Raw genomic sequence first — 25634 nt, 5'->3', positions numbered from 1 at the left:
ACGTGCAATTATTAGTCCCCTACCGGTCCGACCGGAGGGGACTATAGGTTTCATCTCCGTCCTTCTGTCTGTCTGTCTGTCTGTCTGTCTGTTCATCCGCATGTCTCACATATAGTTTTCCGGATGTTTTTTTCACAATGGCTCAAGCTGTTGAGCTGAAATTTTGTTTATAGCTTTATCATGTACTATTACAGATCAAGTTTGACTTTTATAATGATTTATGCATTTTGGGTTAAGACCCTCGAACATTGGAGATATGAAAGTTTGTTTTCCGGACTACAGTATTTATCCCCAGTGTTTCAAGATACTGAGATGAAATTTTGTATATAGCTTTATCATTTACTATTACAGATCGAGGGTTTTTTGGCCATGCCTCACAATACTGAGCTAAAATTTTATCTATAGCTTTATCATGTTCCGTTACAGATCAAGTTTAACTTTCATGATGATTTACCCATTTTAATGATAAAAATAAAGAGCAATGTTTACAGTTTGTCTATAATTTGCAAACTTTCAAAATTCTGCGAGCTTTGAAAACGTCAAAAAGACTCATGGCAGCCCACGTTGTTTGCGGGTCGAGGTCACATATGGGTCGATGATGTTCTTGATGTACTGTATGCTCGATTTGTTACTCCAATGGGTTTCCGTGTGGGTGACATCCCAGTCAGTGGGAATATTTGTTTGGATGACATTGGTCTGTTTTTCTGGCGTAGATTACTTAGGGTGGTAACATGTCTCCATGTTTGGTGATCACTAACAAATCAGTCACCTGTTGTTTATCGCCAACACTCGAGATTGTCACCTGTTTGGCATCTCTCTCTTCCATGGTCTAATCACCCACTGGAACGAGTGATACACCAGTCTGGTCCCAGTTAATTACCAGCTGGTCAGGAATTCAATCAGGACTAATTAATCCCATTACAAGGTATCCATGGTTAATATTGCTTATGCATTGACTGTGGAATTAGGATTTATTGATAAATAATACTGGTAAAAAAAAAAAAAGTTTGTTTAATCAAGGATGCACGAAATATTAATTCTGCAAACGTAGTAATTTCTTTAGCATGAATATTACACCCCTCGAAAATAAAGTATTTTACAGTAGGCAAGTCATTTGATATAATCAATTGTACTAATGGATCAGGAAGGAAATGTTTTATTTAAAGACACACTCAACACATTTTATTTATGGTTAACATATGGTTAAGGACCACACAGATATTGAGAGACGAAACCCACTGTCACCACTTCATGGGCTACTCTTTTTGATTAGCAGCAAGGGATCTTTTATATGCACCATCCCACTTACAGGGTAGTACATATTATGGCCTTTGATATACTAGTCATGGTGCACTGGCTGGAACCAGAAATAGCCCAATGGGCCCACCGATGGGGATTGATCCCAGATCGAGCGCTTTACCACTGGGCTACATCCCGTCCGTACTAATGGATAAATGCACAAATAAAGTCAACTACCGGTACACCCTTGGATAATTACATAGTCTACCCCTGAATAAACTGTGAACAAACATCAACACTAGACCTTCTATTTGATAATTATACACATTTCGTCATCTGTGCCTTTTGAGTAAAGCTGCAACAATTAGAGACTTATTTGTTTACAAGCTATTTACCTTCATCACTTGAGAACATCCTTGCTAACATACTGTCTGGGTCTGTACTTGTTAATGTTCCTCTGAAAAGACGTACAAGTTAATTAAAATACGAATATATATAAACACATATAATTTACTTATTTGTATACAGTGAAAACCCATTTTTGGCACCCTTTTACAGATTACTAAGTACATTACATATTAATTTTACAAATTGATTACATTGTTTATTAACAAGCAGTCATTGATTTAAAACACGATGAGCACTCTGCAGTACATTATTTTTTAATACCTACATTTATCATATAATATCTTACATTTTCAGGGCAATCAAAGTACATGTATGTGATATTTTTCAGATCATATACTTTAAGAATTTGATAACTTTGCAAATTAGATGTAAATTAGTCGAGGTCTCAGCACTAGGTTTATTAACATTTAAGCAAACGTACTTGGGTGACACTCCATGATTGACGTATGCATTCATAGTCATCAAATAAAAACATTTCAATGGCAATTTGACACTGAAAGCTGTTCAGCGTTCAGAAAACAAAAAACGTTAGGCATAACTTTATTTTGATGTAAGGACATCCGAAATGACGTCATTCGAGTTTAACGTCATTACCATTCAAAAATACACCGCACCACATATTCTTACGTCATTTGAATATCCAGTAATGGCGGACTGGAATTAAAGTTGCATGTACAGTTTACAAAAACATGTTGTATTAAGCTTGAGCTTATATGATAAAGAGATTATTACCCTCGTGTATTTTGGTATCGTCAATATCATACATTAGGAATAAAAATAATGTATTATGCTCACCACAGGCTCGCATAATACCATTTTTATTCCTAATATATGATACTGACAATACCGAAAAAGATTCTGGTAATAACCTCTATTTACAAATGTATATGTTAAATTACAATATTAAAATTCTAGATGATAAGGGCATTTAACAAAAGATATATTCTTTGATGTAATCCAATTGGCGTAAACAGTTAAAATCATCTATGTATACTATAAATTTAATAAGACTGAATTAGTCATTTGATGTACAGGCATTATGTCCAAGGCAATATTTTTTTTTTTTTTAAATCTTCTTTTTGTTTATTTGAATACAATGCTAACAGCATGAACAAACCTTGTGGTGGCGAACAGTATACCTCCCACATTGAGAGTGACCCATTCTGACTTATTGCATGTTTATTTGAATACAATACTAACAGCATGAACAAACCTTGTGGTGGCGAACAGTATACCTCCCACATTGAGAGTGACCCATTCAGACTTATTGCATGTTTATTTGAATACAATACTAACAGCATGAACAAACCTTGTGGTGGCGAACAGTATACCTCCCACATTGAGAGTGACCCATTCTGACTTATTGCATGTTTATTTGAATACAATGCTAACAGCATGAACAAACCTTGTGGTGGCGAACAGTATACCTCCCACATTGAGAGTGACCCATTCTGACTTATTGCATGTTTATTTGAATACAATGCTAACAGCATGAACAAACCTTGTGGTGGCGAACAGTATACCTCCCACATTGAGAGTGACCCATTCTGACTTATTGCATGTTTATTTGAATACAATACTAACAGCATGAACAAACCTTGTGGTGGCGAACAGTATACCTCCCACATTGAGAGTGACCCATTCTGACTTATTGCATGTTTATTTGAATACAATGCTAACAGCATGAACAAACCTTGTGGTGGCGAACAGTATACCTCCCACATTGAGAGTGACCCATTCTGACTTATTGCATGTTTATTTGAATACAATGCTAACAGCATGAACAAACCTTGTGGTGGCGAACAGTATACCTCCCACATTGAGAGTGACCCATTCAGACTTATTGCATGTTTATTTGAATACAATGCTAACAGCATGAACAAACCTTGTGGTGGCGAACAGTATACCTCCCACATTGAGAGTGACCCATTCAGACTTATTGCATGTTTATTTGAATACAATGCTAACAGCATGAACAAACCTTGTGGTGGCGAACAGTATACCTCCCACATTGAGAGTGACCCATTCAGACTTATTGCATGTTTATTTGAATACAATGCTAACAGCATGAACAAACCTTGTGGTGGCGAACAGTATACCTCCCACATTGAGAGTGACCCATTCTGACTTATTGCATGTTTATTTGAATACAATGCTAACAGCATGAACAAACCTTGTGGTGGCGAACAGTATACCTCCCACATTGAGAGTGACCCATTCAGACTTATTGCATGTTTATTTGAATACAATGCTAACAGCATGAACAAACCTTGTGGTGGCAAACAGTATACCTCCCACATTGAGAGTGACCCATTCAGACTTATTGCATGTTTATTTGAATACAATGCTAACAGCATGAACAAACCTTGTGGTGGCGAACAGTATACCTCCCACATTGAGAGTGACCCATTCAGACTTATTGCATGTTTTTCTTGCTACTTGCACTGCTTGGTCCTGTTTCTGAATTGGCAAATCTAGGAAACCATTTGATTGAACTGCTGTAAAATAATTATTATAAGGACATGAATATTTAATAAATGGATGGTACCGTATGTAGATGACAAATATATAGCAATGGGATGCTTAATCTACTTCTTGTAGTACTAAGTAGCAACAAGGGATTCCCTATACATATATGTATATACTGTAAATCAGAAAAATAATGTGTCTTATTATCCACATGGTTCAACATAACCAAGTTAATAATAATCATACAAAGCACACGTGTAATAACAAATGTAATGACGTAATTTTGGGAAGCAACGTCATGTTATGACATACTGAGTATAAACATCTCCTTAATGACAGAAGGGAAAGTCTCACAGAGCAAACCACAAAGAGACTTGCCATGCTGTATGTGAACGGAGACATTGAAGGTCGCTTCAAGTAGACTAGTTTGTAGAAGTCATTACAATTATATAACATGTACCAGAAGAATCATGACTATATAACATTCTCTCCTTGAATTTGTCACAACTTGTGTTAGATACTTTGTTAATTGTATTCTGAACATGAAATGAAACAGAATTTACAAAAACATGAAATGGAAAATAGATTTTTTTTTAAATGGAACACCACTGATCTACATATATTATGTCATGTAGAATCACAAAAATGGACTTTTACTTATAATTTACTTAATATTATATAAAAATTGTGTATATATTCAACACTAAGAACACAAAAATATAAATGTATCTACCTGTACTGATAAACTGTTCTCCATCAGAAACATATATTACATCATCATCTCTGAAACATTAATTAAAAATATGACTTTCTTACAAATTTTACATCCACTTGCAGACTAATGTAATATAAAACTTTTAAATTAAATCAACTTAGTATATTAACTGTTGTTTGTGTGTGTGTGTGTGTGTGTGTGTGTACGTTTGTGTGTGTGTGTACGTTTGTGTATGTGTGTGTCTGTACGTACATATGTATTATACGTGTGTGTACATGTGTGTGTATGCTTTATTTTATACTATAATTTCAATTTAATTATGTTTAATCATTAAATAAGTCATATGATATTACTTTAAACAGGACAGAAAGTGATACAAATTAAGACTAAAATCTAAATGCACTAACATGGTAACAATTTCCCCTCCACATTAATATTTTAAACAAACATGTCAATACCGGTACAATTGTTGTTTGCCAACAATTTTCGCCACTTCCATGATCTATATTGTGGTCATATACATTGTATTAAAGACTATTTGTAAAGGTGTACCTACATATGAACACGTTCCATCGCATGTAATTAAATTAATAATCACTACCTGATTAGGTCCACATCATCTATAAGTCCTCCCTGAGCAGTGAACAACTTCTTCGCAGTGAAGCCAAGTTTCTTACTAGCAGCAGCCAAAATATTATCCAACTGTCCCTTAACTAGAATGACCTGAAAGTAAATAATTACTGGTACTTTACAACATCCATGCACCTACATGTATTACTACAGACTTTTTAGAATTAAAAAATCAATTCACTTGCTATAGGGCCAGTGGATTTGAAAATTCCCTGGCAATGGTTAAAAATTCACTTACCCAATTTTAACTGCTGATAAAAAAAACCCACCAACAACCAGGGAATAATTTGTACAGAAAAAAATGGTTAGCAGTTGCTGCTAATCATTTTGTGATTTGATTAGCACATTTGTAAATTTAATTAGCAGTTTCCACGTAGGCTCAAGCATGTAAGTTATGGACATCACAATGAATCCCTTCAGAGCCCAAGAGATTTTGTGATCTACATGTCTTCAGGATGTATTCTAAGCAATAAGATATACTGTGGAGTGTGAATAAATCATCATTTGATGTGTACCGTAATAAAATGATTTGTGTACCTTGGTTGAAAGTTCCAGTGTTATCAGTTTTGATGTACATGCTAAGTATTAGAGGACGTATCCACTTCTCCCTTGGGTCAATTTCGCGAATCCACGCATTTACCGTTGACAAATTAACAACCATTTTGATCCATGTTTTGCACAAAGTTATTTTTTGAACACAGAAAGTCAACTACCGGTATTAATTCCGAGTTTTACCGAATACACATGACGTCATTGAAATTTTGATTAAATACTGAATGTGACATTCTAACATTGAATTATTAAAGCCGAACTTTGCCAATTGAAAGAGTGAAAAAAACACGATGGTAATTTTGCTACAACCGCAAAAACGATTAGATTATTTGGTTCGCAGTAACAGCGATCCATAGTGTGAAGTTCGCACGTGAGCTAGAATGACTAGCAAACTGCGATGCGAACCCCAACAAATTATTCCCTGACAACAGTAAATGAAAATAATTTCATAATATCTTTTCAATGTACATTTTGCATACTGAGTTCATATATATGGTAATATGTTTGTTAATTTACACTTGTAACAGAACACATAGCCATAGGCTGATTATGGTTTCTTATAAATAAGTATATATTTAATTACTTATGAATGGGTACACCTCCCTACCCCCCCCCCCCACCACCCAAAAAAGAGTTATTATCAAAACCTGTACATGTATTACAGTTTAAGGCTCAATCACACCAAACCACAAAAAACAAGAAGAGCATATTATTAGGCCTATTGGTAGAGTACGTTCAAGCAAAAACGGTCACTCACGATGCCCAAGTGATAATTTTCTTTTCTTTGGGACTACGTAATTGGTCAGTTTTGTGATTTTAGACGGGAAAGTCTACTTAATCAAGGGTTTTACAGAATTACTTACAGTACTTAATAAAGCAGGACAGCTGATAATGTCCATTACGATTTGAGGGGTGTCCACGCACACAATACCCTGTGATTTTAATAAAAGAGGCACGTCTGTTTAGTGTGTCTAGACACAGTGTCTGGGGACCGTCTAAATATACACCTTCCAATCAGGAACCACAGGTACACGCCACAGAAAGAAAAGACAAATTAATAAATAAAGCACTGATTATTTTTCAGTGCGTGGGTTAATTTATGTACAAAACATAATCCAGTTATTTCAACACTTTGACAATGGTGGTTTATTTTGTATTGAAAAATAATATATACTTGTTGCTGGCTTACTGGGATGGATATTACCATTTTATTAATTAATTATACAATTAAACATGTCGATATTAAGCAATAGTGTGCATTATATATCATTGACTATGCATACCAGGCCAAATGCCTTAATTGTCCCTTCCTTTAAAGATTACTAGTGGCCAACTATTTGTTAATGAAAAGTTACACGTGAAAGCAAATCGAAAGAAGTGACTTGTACACGTACTGATGTAGATGTTTCTTTTGTTTTCATAAGATTATAGCGTTATTAATAGTGGCTCATATGTTATAGCTCTAAAGAAGATCACCCACATATTATTTGGGCGACTAACATATATATAAGTAGCCCAAATGGGACATTGGAAGCATTTTGCGACCTTGACTCAGGCCATTTGCAGCCCTGCTCTTGGAGACCTAGTTCTTCAACATTAACCTTGAATGCAAATGCAAGCACAAGCCAAGGTTAATCTGGCGGACGCACTTTGCCTGTAGCAGTCATATGGCCGTTCCGAGCAATTTTGCTTGGAAGGACATTGAGGTCAAAATAATGAATACCATCATGGTTTCCCACCCTAATCGTGTACTGTGATCTATTTAAACGTGGTAGGCAATGTGATTATAACAACATGTGATTGGTAGCCAATCAAGTAATTAACCGCTGCGCATTAATTGAATAACAATGAGGCTGTCAGTATAATAGTGTCTTCGGAGTATAGTTCACGCAGTGAAGACTGGACAGCAAGGATGAATTGTAGATAATATTTATTAGTATGTTCGCAAGTTCTTGGCTTGGTCCAAATATATGTATGGTTTTACACCCAACTCAGTACTTATAGTTAGTATATATGGCTAAAATTATATTTTGGTAATATGATGTTTTGTGTTTAATATAAATGTATGCGGTTTGTAACATCATCTCATGGATTTCAACCATCACTGAATTTGATTCACGGCTATCTCGTCCAACAGAGGTACAAGTGTAGAGTACGGCGAATTCGCCCAGCTTCAACAGACAGAAGGTAAATGGCTGGTAAGACATTAACAACAGATAGAAACAGACACATAATATGGTGTAGGTTTAAACAAGAATCAGAAAGGCTTTATGATAAATTTATTAATTTATTTTAGGAATATAAATAGTATTGTGGAACGTCTGGCACTTGGAACGAGAAATGACTTCACCGATCCTTTTCCACATACAAGACTGTTCCGAGATTTATTTCCCTCCAATAAGGGCAGATAACAATAAAGGAAATGTGTTATTTAACGACACACTCAACACATTTTATTTACGGTTATATGGCGTCAGACATATCAGGGTTGAAAATTAGCAGTTGTCCGGTCATCCGTGGCAAACTTTATTGGCTAAGGGCCACTAAGAATTTTACAAAGGTAGTCCGTTTGGCGATCATCAATTTCTGGCGAGTATGATACCAGTTGAAAAAAAAAAGACAATGAAACTGAATCAAATGTGACAAAACACACCGCATCTGTGTTGGCGCGAACTACAGGGGCCGTATGCACGAGGGGCGGATAAGTCCACTATCCAGGAATAGTGCCTATCCGCCGGATAAGTGGGGAAATTTGGTATGCATGACAGCAGGATAGAGCTCCCCAAATAGCCTAAATGCGAATAACGCTATTCGCTACATTTTCTGTGTATAAAGGCCTATCTGCTGGATAAGTCTGAAAGGAAAATGGCCGCGCTGGTGTGTTGCGATTCAGAAACAGGCAAACATGTTGACAAAACTGGTTATTTCTTGATCGAACAAAGCAATTTGACACTTTTTATAATGTGGAAAAATATGAAGAATTTAAATTTGAACAAAAAGATATTCTGAAGATCACAGATGAAATAGCGGAAAACATCGAAGTGTCCAGTCGGTTGGGAGTGTTAACGTCGCTGTCAAAAATCTACAAAAGTACAAGTTTGCAACACTTTCAATATGTCTACGGTAACTGATCGGTGAGGAACTTGTTTTTATATAACAATTATTACATATTTATTTCAGTCTGTTTGTATTTGTCACATCGCCATGCATTGTCTTCAATGTTTTAATGTAACCTATCGAAAACCGTCCCCCATCAAAAGCCCTCCCATTGGCATTGCACTTGCTATTTCTTGCTACTTCAACTTTAAACAACGTAAGCACGAACTTTGATTACATCATACATGTATGTTGTTCACGAAAACACGTCGACAACTTATCCAAAAATTGGAAGGTTATTTGGGGAAAATATACAAAAATGGAAATATAGAAATTAATCTGTATGTTTTTATTGGGGGTGGGTATACCTGGGAACACAGACAACGGCTTGTCAAACAACTAGCCTAAGGTAAGCAAATAAAGGTTTTAAATTTTCACAAAATTGTCAGCGTAAATAATATTAAACACACCGAATGATTGAAATGGCCATGCACAGTACTGTAGACTCTGTAGTGTAGGCTACCATTTTAGCGGAACATATTTTCCGTAACTGAAACAAGTAGTTTAATTTAATTTTTATTGAAAACATGTGCAAGATATATAATAATTATATAAGCTATTTTCATTGATTTCACTTACTTATGTATGTGTTCATTTTATGTTATAGGCATACATCAGTCAACAATTTGGTGAGGACTGACAACACTCCAGCAGGTGCCAAACCACAAAACGAACATGGCTGTAGCAAATGGTGTCATTCTGTAGCAAATGGTGTCATTCTGTCAATGTGCAGGTAATGCAGATAGTGTGTGTGTGTGTGTGTGTGTGTGTGTGTGTGTGTGTGTGTGTGTGTGTGTGTGTGTATGTGTGTGTGTGTGTGTAAAACCATGTGTGTGTAGTAATAAGTAATTATTTTAAAGCATAAAATATGGCGTTGGTAACATAATTTAACCACTAAACTTAAGATACAATTTTTCACCATTATTGAAGCATAGATTTGATAAAAGTAAAACTATTTAGTTACATAACAGATTTAAAAATAAAAATAATAAAACAGTGCTCTATAAACATATATTGTGACATGCTGTCAAATTCTTTTCTTTCTTTTCTTTACCTTGGTGAAGCAGATGATTTGTTCTTTTTCTTTTAACCCCCCCCCCCCCCCCAAAAAACCCCAAAACAAACAACAACAACAGCAAAAAAACAAAACAACAACAACAACAAAAAAACACCTGTTATTACCCAGATCACCTTATTATCATAAATGTCATATTTGTAACATTTTGTTCCAGGTACATGGCACATAAGTTGTTGTATACTCTGGTTGTGAACCCAAGTGAATCTGAAGTGAGGATATATACAGCTATACAAAGTTCAAGCAAGTTGTTGAATGTGTGCGTTTTGGAACCTTCTAAGATTCATAAAGTTATTACGGTTTGTGTAATGCTGCATAACTGTGCTAGGAAGCTCCATCTGATTCAGAGAAATTCAATGACAGTGATCCAGGTTATGTTTTGTTACAAGATGATAACTTTGATATGAAAGAGATTTCAACCCAATGGTTCATGATGTTGATAGCAGAGCTGTTATTTACTAAAGTAGTGTCAGAAATAGAATAAAAATTATTTTCGTCGATTATTTCTTACATATTAAACTGACAAGTAAATATTTTGTAAATATCTATTTACTGATAGTCTACCTAATGTAGTATTTACTTGTTTGGGTGCTCATTGATGTTCATGGTGGTGTTTACTCTTGAAATTAAAAGAAAAATGTCAGTAAACAGGTGATCTGTGCACTTTATTGGAACAGACTATAACACATTTTGGTCAACATAAAAATATTTGTAGTCATTTATAAGTAACTTTTGAGCAAAACTGTCAAGAGCCATTATGAGTGATCCATTATACCGGTATTAAAGGTGCTATCTCAATGTTGCCCAATGACAGTTATTGCAAATCATTTTTTTTTTTTTACTAAATTTTTTATTTAACATCTAAAGAAGACACCTTTAACTATATGCCCATAAATGATTATAGGAAATAATTTTATCTACTGGTAAAAAATAGATTTTTATTGGAGAATCTTTATCACAGCTCACATTATATAGCACCTTTAAATTGTTGCAAGATTGTGTAAATTTCTAATGTCATAATTAATAATTTATGTTGCAATTCAAAATAATCAGTTAACTTGCAGTTTTAAATTAAAAGTTTGTTTAAGGGTAAATGAAATTGACACATATGATCAAAATGTGTTATAGTCTGTTCCAGTAAAGGTCACAAATCACCTGTTTACGGACATCTTTAGTTTAATTTCAAGAGTAAACACTACTTTGTACATCAATGAGAGCCCAAACAAGTAAATGCTAAATTAGATAAAGTGTCATTGAATGGGTATTTACAAAATATTTACGTATCATTTTAATATGAAAAAAATAATCGACGAAAATCATTTTTATTCTATTTCCGACAGTACTATAGTAATACATTTACTCTTAAAGACAGCTGTAGATTAAAAAGTAATTTACATCTCTGTTAACACAAAATGATATTCATATTTTACATTTTTCATACACCTTCATTTTGAATTTAAATCAATATGCAACCGGAAAATAATGTTACAGTTAGATTATTATAATTCAGAACTTCAATGCAAAACAATTCATAAAATAAAGACAAATTAACAAAATAATAATGAAAAATACATGAAATTGTTTTAAAATCTGATAACAAATAAAAAATAATTTTAAGTAATAATTTTTGTTCATGTACAATACTGAGTAACTTTAATTACCTGTTCCCTCTGACATGTCACCCACTTTAATTAACAATTTAAGATGTGTTTATTTTAAGTTATCTACACTTGGTTTATTTACTTCTACACTACACTTGCTTCACTCTTCACAATTTGTAAGGTGAAATAAACTATAAATATTACTTTGAATTGTTGTTGTTTGTTGTGTATTTCAGTGTATGCTGTTTGGCAATATGTACTGATTGAAAGAAATATGGGATGGTGCATATAAAAGATCCCTTGGTACTAATCAAAAAGAGTAGCCTGTGAAGTGGCAACAGCGGGTTTTCTCCCTCAATATCTGTGTGGTCCTTAACCATATGCCCGACACTATATAACTGTAAATAAAATGTGTCGAGTGCGTCGTTAATAAAACAGTTCCTTCCTTCCTTTTTACATGGGTTACGTTAAAAATAATAATAGTCAGTAGAATGAATGAAAAACACAGAGAGAAGATTTAAGGCCAGCTCATTTTGCCCGAATGTCTTATTCGTTTTAAACCCGAATTCGAAGATTGCCTCCCCCCACCCCCAGACCTATTTTTATTAATTTCTTTTGTTCCCACGACTTATAAAAGATCCCTTGCTACTAATGAAAAAATGTAGCGGGTTTTCTGTCAAAAATAACCATATGTTTGGCATCTAATAGCCGATGATTAATAAATAAATGTGCTCTAGTGGTGTCGTTAAACAAAACAAACTATTTTATTTATTTACCAGTTTTCCAGTTATCTCCCTCTATATCTGCATTTCTATATTTTATTAGTATGCTGGGTGTTATATCTTGGTCCCCCATTTTTATTTATTTATTTGGCAAGACTATTTGCCTCTATTTTATTCTTATTTGTTTTTAATTTGCACCCCTTCCGAAATATATACTGCACTTTTAATGACTGTTAATAACTGGATTGCTATATATTTTTTTTTTTCTTCTTCTTATAACTATGCATTTAATTTTATTTATTTTCATTATTATTTTTGTATTATTATTATTTAGTTTAATTTTAATTTAATTTAATTTAATTTAATTTAATTTAATTGTATTTAATTGTATTTAATTTAATTGTATTGTATTGTATTTATAAATAAATAAATGTATTTATATATTTTATTTATTTATAAATATTAAACGATACACTGTTCCTTTTGTTTACAAAAGTACACTGTAAGCGCAACGTTAGATTCCAGAATGCCATGCACGGCGAGGAGTTCCCTCAATCTAAAAATAACGCCGCCGGATAGCTATTCGCGACGTCATTTACGTTTATGCATACCAAAAAGCGAATACATTTAAACGCGATTAGCAATCTGCGTTTAGCCGCTATCCGCGTTTAGTTTTATCCGCTCCTCATGCATACGGCCCCAGATCTGGCAGCAAAAGACATAGAACATGCTTTATATTTTGACAGCCAGACTCAGCTTAAGTGGCTTTGGGCCAGGTCTTTCTAAAAATAGAGCTCAAAACATATGGAAGACACCGCATGTATTTTTAAAATCTGGAAATAAACTGCTTATTGCAATGTGCTGGATACGCCATAATTATCTAGTAAAGCAATTGTTATTCAATGTTATGGTCAAAAGGAATCATATTTAATTAGCTTACATTATTCTGGGATAAAATCAAAATCTAGCTTATAGTTTTAACTCACACTAACGTGAGCGCATATAAGTATCTAAAAATAATGAAATTTCCATTACTATAGGGCTTATTCCAAAGATCAGTTAATTGATTGTCATTGTCGGTAATGTTGAATGTTGTAAGTGATTTGCATGAAATAAGAACAGATCAGACCTAAATTGACACCAAGACTTACATGATGACATAGCCCTCCAAATATTACTGTAACACACAATAAGTAGGCTACGTTGTTTATGCTTTGTAATATAACTAAGTATATTTTGGTAAAAAAGAAAATTGTACAGATTTATTTTTCTTTCGATATTTATTTTATTAGTAGCCTACTATTGTAGCATTTACAATATCCAAATTGAAGCACTATAGGACAGCCACTCCCGAGAAAATTCTTTACTGGAGATTTTACCCCCTCTTGCATCGTCAGTTTATTTCATCCCTCTGGCATCACCAGAAAGAGGACTGCCACCCTAGACTATTTGTATACTAAAGCACGCGCAGTTCTATCTTTAGTCTCTTTGTACTGCATTATTATTTATTTATTTTACTTCAGCGACAACGTAAGTCAAGTTGCATACCTTGGCTGTTCTAGCATTTTGTATTCACCCCTGTATTAAATTGAGATTAAATCTGTATAACGTAATGGTAATTTGTAATTTGTCAATTTTTTTTATTTGAGTTTGTATAGGTTTAAAACGTAAGAACTTGTTTTTATATGAATTTTAATTTTATTCATTATGAAGTTACATGTATGCCAATTCATCGGTTTCCTTTTGAAGCAAACATACTATACTGACACACAATGAATACGCAAAAACAACTTTTAATTGCAAATAACGACAAACTATTAATGAATTGATGGATAATGTAATATGACATTAATGACTGGTATTCATGAGATACATTCACATGGAAACATGGCCAGTTATCATCAGTGATCGAGTTGCATTTGTAATCGAAAAGTTGCATTCGTAACGGGACGTTGACCAGGTCGAGGTCGATCACGGACACTCTCGGTCTGTTGATGACGTTCAACAAGTCGTCCAATAGTTGATGGATGGACTCTGAAGAAGGTCCTAGCAACTTGCCTTTGTGAAGTCGCCCCTTGAACCATGCCCAACACTCGCTCCCTTTGTTCTTCTCGGAGTCGTGGCATTCTTAATGTGACGAGGAATACGACACCGTTACGTGACTTTTATGTGTCCATATACTGGCATTTCACGTGCATTGCATGCAGCATGATTGAGCATGTAGTGAATGCATTTCACACCATTTTGTGTTTCTGCTATTGTATGTGTAACGAGAACAAAACCAGGATTAAAACCCAGACAAATGTACCAATCAATGGCTTCCTCTCATAAATTGTTATTTTAAGTCCAATAAATATATTTTTCATTAATCATAACAAAATATTGAAAAATATCTGTTTTGCGTTTTCATTGTGTGGCAGTATATATACAGTGAGCACATGGTGTTTATTCAAAACAGAGAACATTATAGTTTTAATTTTGGCTGCGCAGTTAAGTTTCAATGTGATAATTTGAGGGCTAGTTGAATTTGAGAAGGGCCAGTAAGATTTTTCTTCAACTGGCCCTGCTTGCGACCATGGTTTTCATGTTAATTTTCAACCCTGACATATGGTTAAGGACGGTCCACACAGATATTGAGAGAGGAAACCCGCTGTCACCACTTCATGGGCTACTCTTTTCAATAAGCAGCAAGAGGTCTTTTATGTGCACCATACCACAGACAGGGCAACACACACCACGGTCTTTGATATACCAGTCGTGGTGCACTGGCTGGAACGAGAAATAGCCCAATGGGCCGACCGACGGGGATCAATCCCACACCGACCGTGCATCGAGCGAGCGTTGTACCACTGGGCTATGTCCCGCCCCTGGCAGATAACAATAACTGCGCGTTTTTAAAAAACCCCACACAGTCAGACTTTTTTTCTTTAATTCAAAGTGAAGATATTTCAAAGTAAGTATTTCTTGGTCTCCATAAGCTCAAAATAGATCACAGTACACAATTAGGGTGGAAAAACGTGATTGTAGTCATTATTTTGACCTCAATTTCATTCTGAGCAAAATTGTTCGGAACGGCCATATGACAGCTACAGGCAAAATGTGTCTGCCAGTGCCAGATTAACCAGAACAGATTAACCTTGGCTTGTGCTTGCACATGCATTTGAGTTTAATCTTGATGAACTATTGGAGACCCTACTGGTAACCTAGAGGCAGGTTAGCGGAAGTTACCATAAATTAATCATGTTTACAATACCAGAATCACAAATCCAATGACACTATGAATATCAATGTGACTGTCCCTTTTAAATGAGGAAGTTGGGAACAAATCACTATGATTTCATTGGGAAAACATTTTGCTCAGGGTTGTTGTCATCAGTCACGGGTGGTAACCAGAACTTATTAGGCCATGAGAATGAAATTAATAGATTTGCGTCCACCGCCCGCTTGTTGTGAAAGGTACCGCTGAAAGTTTTCATTATTTACAAAAAAAATCATTATTTGCACAAAAAAGGCACTTGATGGTCATCACACAAATTCAAGTTCTAAATCGTCAATAGTGGTAATGTCTACGAGGTCTTTCGTGCCAAAACTGCCATCTTCGTCATAAATTCTGAAGTGTAGTCCAGTAGAGCATTGAATCCTCAAGCAGGAAGCAGTATATTCCAAACATTGCCAAACTCTTGATGTGTAGACCTCATTTGGACTTGAATCTACTATGGAAATAATAGATCAATAAAAATAATGACTAATGAAAAATGAAAAAAAGCCTCATGTGTTTTTAAAATCGTTTGGACCCAAGTCTATAACTTTCATTCTCTTGGCCTTAAAGATAATATATTTTATTTGCATTTGTAGCTTTTAAATCCAAATTAATATTTTGATGGAACCACACACACAAAAAAAGATGGAATGTCAATGATGTATTATGAGTTAGTGCATGTAAATATAAATACGGATCCGAAATTATAAACACACGATAACACAGCACAAAAACATACAGAAAAACGCATTCATAAAACAATAGATGCGATTACCTTTCCATCAACAGCAGACCCATTGCGAAACAAAACAATTCTTTTCATTTTATAATAATTTCAACAATTTAATACGCATAACGTTATTTCTCTCAAGGTTAGATGCCAAAGGTGACTAACCCTAGTAAGACATCTTTAATTTCAAAGCCCGTAAATTCCTTCTTATTTATAAGGAGAACCTCTATATATTATGCCATAGCTATAAATAAATGTTTAAAAATAGATTAAAGTTACTAGTGTCTGGTCTCTTTGGGCGGATAGGGTTGATGGTTGAGAGCGAATAAGTAACTTTTAAAACTGAAAATTACACATTTTGTCATACATGATCTTACCAATTACTTTCTGGCTGTTAGTTAATACTTTGTAAACGTACAATACACTTTTACACAAACGCGCGCACACACAAACACGAACACGGGGTAGGGGTGAAGATAGATAATGGAACACTGAATAAAATGTTTTTATTAAATATGTTCTTATTGTTGTGGGGTAGGAGGTGGTGGAATTTACTGGCAAATTATAAGTAGACCAAAACTAAAATCTGAAACAAGCAATTGTCTGGTATTGGTTTAATAATTACATATTTTAAAAAAACACACCTAAAAAACAAATTATGCATATTTATAATTGAGTATTTGTAAACATATTTATTATTTTTGTACTAGTAGTAAATGATTTCATAAAATATGTTTTATAATGTAAATGTCCTATTCATAATATGGGTTATGGGTTTAAAAAAATAAATTAGCATTAGCATCAAAACAATTTCTCAGTAAAAGATAATACATACGGTCATTGTTTATGATGAAAACAATGAATAGAAAGTCATTATGAAATTTCTGAAATATGTAATATTAAAAAAAAAACTTTCTTTTGAATTTTGAAAATGATCTCGATTTAAAAAGAAAAAATCTTTAAAACTGAAAAGAAAATCCCCTTCTGAAACGTAGCCAGTAATAAAACAAAAACCTGAATTGAAATTTAAATGTAATCCTTTTCAAAATGAAGCAAAATAAGAACATATTAAAAAGCATGATGTGTTTGTATTTTTTTTTTTTATTCTATGCCCTCTTTCTCTTGATTTCGATTTCAGTTCGTCCTATCTTTCAGTTTGTTTTTTGTCCACCTCCACACCCCAGCCTGTCTTTTGTAGACACCCAAGCCACACACCTGCAATTCCCCCATAAACCTTTGCAGACTACTGTAGTGTTCAGTGATTACTTCTGGCATTAAGAGTTTTGTGAACCCACCTACTACACTCCAAAACTACTGTGTACCATTATTGCCATAAATGAGACACACTTTACTAGCAGCACAACACAAGGATGTTAGGCGTGTGCAGGAATGTACACAGAGATTGCACCCAGAAAGGTGTGGGAGACAAGTAGGTGATAGTGTGGACAGCTTACAAAGCCAGTCGGAGGAAACTGATCAAGAAATTTTATAGTTTTTGTACATTAAGATAATGAGAATGTTAGGCTAGGTTTTATTAATATTATTTAGTTATGTCCAAAATGCTCAGTGATTGCAAATAAACAAAAAGTCAGTCAGAGGAAACTGATCATGAAATTAGATAAGTGTTTTGTATATTTAGATAATGACAATGTTAGGCTAGGTTTTATTAAAGGGACATTCCTGAGTTTGCTGCATTGTAAGATGTTTCCGACTAATAAAATATTTCTACAATTAAACTTACATAATAAATATATTTTCTTGTTTAGAATATCAGTGTCAGTATATTCAGTGTGTTTCTGATCATCTTAATATCTGTAAGAAGCCTAAACTGGATTTTGTCTTCAAATAATTTCGTACGTACGAAAAAAAAGAAATTTAACCCAATACAAATATTAGAACGATCAGAAACATGTTTAATATACAGCCACGAATATTTTATGCAGAAAAATATATTTGAATGTAATTACAGGTGTTAAAAAGTCTCTGTTAGTCGATAACATCATAAAAATTGCAGCAAACTCAGAAATGTCCCTTTAATATTATTTAGTTATGTCCAAAATGCTCAGCGATTGCAAATAAACAAAATTTCATGTAATAACTTCAACATTTTTATTGTAATTTCTTACACCACAAAAGTAATAACATGTAATGAGATTGACAAAAAACAAACAACAAAAGAACATTTCCAAGAGAATTTATTTTTTCATATGGGACACATGTATTTCCCTTAGACTGCTAGCCACCTAGCATTTCTACCTGCGTGGCTGGCACATTTCCACTGGGGTGTTCCTATGACGCATTTCCTTCCATGTGATGTCATTAATTAAGCAGAAATGTTTTTTTAATCATGAATAATTCCAAAATGCTGTAATTTCATGGATTCATTATGCAGTTCCAACCGCATGGTTAGAAAAAAAAAATTGATACACAATCAACATTGTTTTGCTGCACAGCTAGCACTCATGTCAATGCAAATAAACTGATCCAATGTATACCACTGGCGGCGTATATTATAACATGCAGTTAGAACTACTGCACCAATGGAATGGCATCCTCATATTTCAAAGGTACCAGGTACTCAAAGATGTTCTGCTGACAGATTCTTTGATGACACTGTTCTAATCCTATAGCTAAGTCTAAGCCCAAGTGTCACCCTATCTCTCACCCTAACCTTTGGTGAACAGTCGGTGGGTGAAACATTCACCCACAATATCTAGGTATTTTACCTTATAACATTACACCTTTTATTCCACTGCTATGACCAACTTCAGTCTCCAAAATGATATATTTCTGGATTCATAGGATTTCCAGACACATTTGAATATTTTCATTCACAGGCATTTTGATTTCTCCGAGTCAGTGATAATTGATATTTACTTTTTGTCATCCTGCTAAAGGATTAGCGTGTATTGTCACATTTCTAATTTTAATGTCACTGACAGGACGGTACGTATTCTCATCCACAGGAACTTTTTCCAAGGCATCCAGTGTATCAAATCCATCAATAATTCTGAAAAACAGAAGATATAATTTACACAATTTAAGATGTGAAATTAGAGAGTCTATACTATGCCACAAGTATCTTTGACTGGTATCATATTGTCTTTCTGATAAGTGATAAATGTGTTCTTTATGACTTATTAAAAATAAAAACTATATACTCTGGTCATCTAAGTCAATAACTTGCACTGAATATTATTAAATTTTCAAAAAATTATTAAGTACATACATGTATATTTTAACAGTAATACCAGCAAAGATATTAAAATTATTTTCAGTCTTCTTGGTGGTCTGTCATTAGCTGTATCTTCACCCCACTCTCATCACAATGGACAGACAATGTAGAATCTTCTGTTATGTTATCTGGTTTTTCCTGATTTTAGCCATTGGTTGGATGTTAGGATGTTACAACCAGTACATTGGAAGTGATGTGAGGATGCAAGTGAGAGGTGAAATTATCATTTGCCCCTCCCCCTCAAAAAAGAAAAAAGATAAGAAATTGCACAGGAATTGGATTAGGGGTTTTATTTCCATGATATTCATCTTCATTCAGGCCAGTACAAAGGAGTGGGGTGGGTGGTGGGTAGTGGGGAGAGTTTTATAGATTCAGAGGTCAAGTTATATATGTATAAAAAAGAAAAGCTGCTTTGTTGGCTAGTTATACCTTCCAAACACTGTGTACTTCATGTCCAGGTGAGGTTGTTTGGCATACGTAAAGAAAAACTGGGAACCATTTGTGTCTGGTCCATTATTTGCAGATGACAAAATTCCACGGGTGCTGTGCTAAAAGTAAACAAAAACAGAAAGATATTTAAAACAAGGTATCTTTATATATTAAGAGACTATTGCATTTGGATCGCACAATAAAACTATAGTAACTGTTATTTTTAGGTGGCAGGAAATAAATGAACAAATGAATAAATTTTGAGCCTGCCTATGGCAATTTTTTTAAAGTGACCATTGCAGAAAATAAATATGACTGAATTTTATTTTTTTAATTTCATATATTTAAGATGTACAAATTTTAATTACTGGCAGATAATGTACACCAGATATATTAATTTTGCTGTCATTGAAGAATTTTGCCGATGGCAGTATTTTTTATCCAGTGGCATAAACATGCCATCTTGACCCAGAGCAATTTATACATCAACAACGGCAGTTGCCATCAGTGCCGTCATTAAGGTCGAGCCCTGCATCATGTTTATTTGGTGCCAGTTATTACACCCATTATTTTAACCATATCAAATATAACATAGTAACCAACATGTCCTGACAAAATAACACCAATATCTATAAATGTGTTAAATAATGCACTAAAAGTATGTTCTTACTTTTAAACTATCTCGAAATTCATCTTCAAACTTTGTTCCCCAAATGCTGTTACCACCTTTACCAGTACCTAAAAGTACAAAATAAACACCTGTCTACTGAATTTATACTTGAAAACAAAATAGAAAAGATTTTTTTTTTTTTTAAATACAGTAGAATCTCGTTGGGTTGAACTTATTCCTGAGTTGTACTTACACATTGTTGACTGAATGGTTCGGTCCAACTACCCGATGGGTCGAACACTTTCTCTAGCACCGATGGGGATCGAGCCAACAGGATTGAGCTTTATATTAAATTTAACTGGATATAAAAATAAACATTGATTACATGTATATCAGCACTCTGTATGACAACCATGGTTTGCAAACCTGTAAAAAAATATGTATCCGTATACAGTATACATATCAAATGTTAATAAACTATCAAAATTAGTTCTTTTTTTTCTGCATACTTTTAATTATGTAAACACAAATGACTATATACAGTGAAACCCCTCTAAACCGGACACCCGTGGGACCGAATAAAATGTCCAGTTTTTAGAGGTTTTCTGGGATTCATATTGACACAAAAACATTTGTTGTAGTTTATTTGTAATTTAAAATAGGGAAAGTGATAACATATTTTTTTTTAAGTAAAAACACAACGACAATGAAATGTGGATAAAATGGTGCCTTTAGGAACCTTTGGTGAACAGATCAGTAATTTAGAACAAGAAATAATTAACAAGTCAGTGGATTAAATTCATTGTTGTTCTGTCAATCTTTGAAGCAAATCATGAGATATGTTTGTCTAGGAATATATTTGTGAAGGGCCTTTAATCACACTTCGTAATTTAAAAACACCTAACCCAAACCCTAACTCAACTAAATTTATGACAAAGCTGCAAATAAACGCATAGCATATATGTACACTAGTTACTTAAATATCAAAGCTGGCAACTGATCTTTAATTGCTTAATTGTTATTATGTAATGGTGATAACCTTCTGTCGGCTAACCCAAGCATGCGCATATTGCACTAGCCAAATCTGCAGTCAGGTAATCCGGCCACAGTGATATTCAGAGCAATTAGTGGTGCCATAATGATTGATAACGGTCGGATCGTCCAGTTTTCAGAGGTACAAATTACAGTTTGCATTAAATGACCACTTTGGGACTGAATTATTCATCCGGTGTTCAGTTTAGAGAGGTTTCCAGTTTAGAGACGTAAATTTTGGTGTTAAAAGATGCAAAAGTCATGGCACCGTGGAAAATATCCAGTTTTGAGATAATTCCGGTTTAGAGGGTTTCAATTTACAAATAATAATGCAAAATAATAATATATAATGCAGACACATTTACCAGTAGGATCTCCTGTTTGCACCATAAAGCCTTTGATATTTCTGTGGAAAATACACCCATTGTAGTAATCACTGGCACACAGTGCTAAGAAATTCTGAAAATAAAATATATAATAATGTAATAAGTGATCTAATAAGCATATATCAAACTATATTGTATTATTATAGCACATATTTTCCAGAAAAACCCCTAATAAAACATATTATACAGTAGATTAAATTGTGTAAATTTCAAATGTTCGAAGTTCCATCTGCCTAGTTCAGCTTGTGACGGACTGAATTTATGGGGATTGCCGTTTTAAATGTCCTTGTCACATTATCACATTTTATGAACTCAGAATGTTTTCAAAATACAAAATGTATACTTGATCTTCTTGACTCAATTTGTAATAATTTTAACAAAACTCAGAAAAAGTTAAAGTTGGTTTTGTTTAACGACACCACTAGAGCACATTGATTTATTAATCATCAGCTATTGGATGTCAAACATTTGGTAATTTTGAAATATTATCTCAGAAGAAACCCTCTACATTTTTCCATTAGTAGCAATGGATCTTTTATTTACAAGCACCATCTCACAGACAGGATAGCACATATCAAGACCTTTGATATACCAGTCATGGTGCACTTGATGGAACGAGAATTAGCCCAATGGGCCCACTGACAGGGATCGATCTCAAACCGACTATGCATCAGGCGAGCACTTTACCACTGGGCTACATCACGCCACTTGAATGCCCATGAGAATCTTGTATAAAAAAAATAATCAAAAATATTTGGATAGTTTGTACCTCACAAGTCCTAGGGCACTGTTCACAGTGTAACTCCAGCTTAATATCACCAAGATCTGTATGTAATGTTACGGACTGAAATGAAAAATAAAAAGTATTTGTTTAACTGGAGATAAAACAGGATAATTGAACAGAATTGGGTACCAGTCTTTCTTTTTTTGCACTTTACAATTATCGTGGGAGCTTGGTACTTATATGTAATTTTTACAAATAATTCTTTAACTGAGCCACATTTACCAAGAGGTTAATTCTTATCTTATACTTTTCCACAATAATAAGAATTCAAAATATTAAAGGATGAAAATTGGAAACCTATTACAGACAATTAAGATTCTTCCCTAAAACACAAGTACAAGAAATATGTAAACATTTTTGGTTTCAAAAGGATCTAAATACATGATACGGGGAAAATTATTTTATGACATTGGTTATATTGACCACAATTGTATGTAAAGTTTCTGTTAAAGAATATATTTATCCAGGTGTGTGTGCAGGGGTGGGTTTATTGGAATCGAAACCTCCTCTCGCCCCTGCTCAACCAAATTTGTTTTGTATTAATGTATTTTCCGCGAAATGTCTCGACTCCCTAGAAACTTCACTCGCCAGTCATCCCATAGACAGGATAGCACATACCACAGCCTTTGATGTAACCAGTTATGATGCACTGGCTGAAGCGAGAACTAGCCCAATGTGCCACCGACGGGAATCGATCCCAGACTGATCATGCATCAAGCGAACGCTTTACCACTGGGCTACATCCCACCCATCTGATGAATGAAAGCTCACCAATACTACTATTACTACTTTAGCATTAGGGGTTGAAAAACGGTTCTAAAAATATTTGTAACAATTAAAGGATTTGTCGCATAATCTAACACTACATTTGTGCCGATGTGATTAACGATATGAACGTCGCAACTCAATTCAATAAATCTATTCTGAATGAGTCAATGGCGGTCGGAACAAGTAAGTGGGGCATAGTATTAGTAGCTCTAATAATGCCGTCTGTGCTTTTGAAAGAGAACATTTTTCATGAGAAAACATAAATACCATAATTCTCGATGTGAATAAGTTATTTTCTAGGTTTTTATGGAATAATGTGTTCGTGTATTGGAAAACCCTACTAGGAAAGTTACAAAATTGTTCTCAATAACTGGTGCGGACAAGGCTGAGATAACTGTTCATAGTATTTTAAACATATATATTTATTTTGTCAATAATTGTTTAATATAGTTTTTTTTGGCATTACTATAACACCTTTAGCATTAGTACCGCATAACTGGTGCTTATTTATTCTGTCTTTTCTTTCACTATTGTGTTTAATCATAAATCGGTTAAATTCAGTATTTTATAAATCCATGATGGCGGCAAGTGTTGAAAGTTTGAGCAAGGCTTGGAATGTTATTGAAAATTTGTTAACACCATGGAAATGTTTGGTTTGTAAATTGGATATAATAAAGCTACATAGTAAATATTTATGCTGCATTTGATATTGTTACTTTTTATGGAGTACATTAAAAGTAATTTTACATATAAGTAAATTTTCATCACGTTGTTTGTGTTTTCGTTGTTATCTTTTTATCCGTTTGATATAATCTTAGCAGCTGTAGGGTATAACATTTTATTCACTTCCTGCTTCTTTTTTTTTTTAGTTGGTAGGGAGATGACCTATTGCACAGTTATGTAAACATTAGAGTGTTATGTAGTGCTTGGGCCAAGAGAAAAAAAGATAGATTTGCATCGGAACAATTTTAAAGGGACATTCCTGAGTTTGCAACAATTTTGAAGATGTTATCGACTAACAGAGACTTTTTAACGATTGTAAATATATATCAAATATATTTTTCTGCATAAAATATTAGTGGCTGTATATTAAATGTGTTTCTGATCGTTCTAATATTTGTACTAGGTTAAATTTCATTTTATTTCCTAAAATATTATTTTTTCGTACGTACGAAATTATTTGAAGACAAAATCCAGTTTGGGCTTCTTACTAATATTAAGACGACCAGAAACACATTGAATATACAGACACTGACATTCTAAACAAGAAAATATATTTAATATGTAAGTTTAATCGTAGAAATATTTTATTAGTCGGAAACATCATACAATGCAGCAAACTCAGGAATGTCCCTTTAAAAACACATGTCGCGACATGAGGCTTTTTTCATTTTTCATTATTCATTATTTTTATTGATCTATTATTTCCATAGTAGATTTAAGTCCAAATAAGGTCGACACATCAAGAGTTCGGCAATTTTGTCAATGTTTGGAATATACTGCTTCCTGCTTGAGGATTCAATGCACTACTGGGCTACATTTCAGAATTTATGACGGAGATGGCACTCAGGGCTCACCCTGGATCAAAAATACCTGTAGCCAAAATATTAGCCAAATGGAATTTTTATTAGCCATTTTGAAAATGTTTTAGCCAAAATTGTTTTATGCAGTACTGTATAGAGTATTTATATATGAATATGAAAATGTATCTTTTTCAGCTAATTGTGTACAAACTGGAATAAATAGGAATAACAAAACATTAATGGGGGTAGGGGCAGTTAATATATTACTTCAAGTTTTTTCAGCGGGGGTAGGGTTGGGATGGGGTTAAGCA

At 34.0% G+C, this 25634-nt stretch overlaps 3 protein-coding genes across 4 annotated transcripts in view; 1 reads left to right on the top strand and 2 right to left on the bottom strand.

Moving 5' to 3' along the window:
• Positions 1-16732, bottom strand: part of LOC121382778 (BTB/POZ domain-containing protein KCTD9-like) — a 35996-nt gene extending 19264 nt beyond the window's left edge. Inside the window, exons 1-5 of the mRNA XM_041512372.1 lie at positions 16602-16732; positions 5433-5554; positions 4850-4899; positions 4013-4145; positions 1635-1696 (exon numbers count right to left, since the gene is read on the bottom strand). Of these exons, the coding sequence (XP_041368306.1) occupies positions 1635-1696; positions 4013-4145; positions 4850-4899; positions 5433-5554; positions 16602-16649 (415 nt within the window). The 5' untranslated portion in view covers positions 16650-16732. The remainder of the gene's footprint in view (positions 1-1634; positions 1697-4012; positions 4146-4849; positions 4900-5432; positions 5555-16601) is intronic.
• A 2002-nt stretch (positions 16733-18734) lies between these two features.
• Positions 18735-24148, bottom strand: LOC121383358 (peptidyl-prolyl cis-trans isomerase-like 3). Its single transcript, XM_041513340.1, has 6 exons — positions 24068-24148; positions 23018-23092; positions 22228-22321; positions 20891-20958; positions 20221-20339; positions 18735-19566 (listed from the first exon to the last, which is right to left on the bottom strand). Exons 1-6 carry the CDS (start codon positions 24068-24070, stop codon positions 19440-19442), a joined length of 486 nt encoding a protein of 161 aa, XP_041369274.1. The 5' UTR covers positions 24071-24148; the 3' UTR covers positions 18735-19439.
• Positions 23839-25634, top strand: part of LOC121383357 (anaphase-promoting complex subunit 2-like) — a 35534-nt gene continuing 33738 nt past the window's right edge. The window contains exon 1 of one of the 2 annotated variants that reach the window (XM_041513339.1): positions 23839-23983. In XM_041513339.1, the coding sequence (XP_041369273.1) occupies positions 23960-23983 (24 nt within the window). In that variant the 5' untranslated portion in view covers positions 23839-23959. Of the gene's footprint in view, positions 23984-24378; positions 24454-25634 lie in introns of those variants that run through there. The other variant, XM_041513338.1, reaches the window with a different exon arrangement.

The sequence above is a fragment of the Gigantopelta aegis genome, chromosome 10, assembly GCF_016097555.1.
Source record: "Gigantopelta aegis isolate Gae_Host chromosome 10, Gae_host_genome, whole genome shotgun sequence".
Classification (NCBI taxonomy): Eukaryota; Metazoa; Mollusca; class Gastropoda; order Neomphalida; family Peltospiridae; genus Gigantopelta; species Gigantopelta aegis.
Note: the sequence above shows the minus strand (reverse complement) of the source record. Positions and strands in the feature narration are given on the sequence as shown.

Bases quoted from the DNA above. Each gene is read 5' to 3' on its own strand.
- LOC121383358 (XM_041513340.1), bottom strand. The intron at 22,322-23,017 runs GTACAAACTATC...TTTTATTTTCAG, and splicing joins AGTGCCCTAGGACTTGTGAG to AATTTCTTAGCACTGTGTGC. The intron at 19,567-20,220 runs GTATAACTAGCC...TCTGTTTTTCAG, and splicing joins AAGTACACAGTGTTTGGAAG to AATTATTGATGGATTTGATA.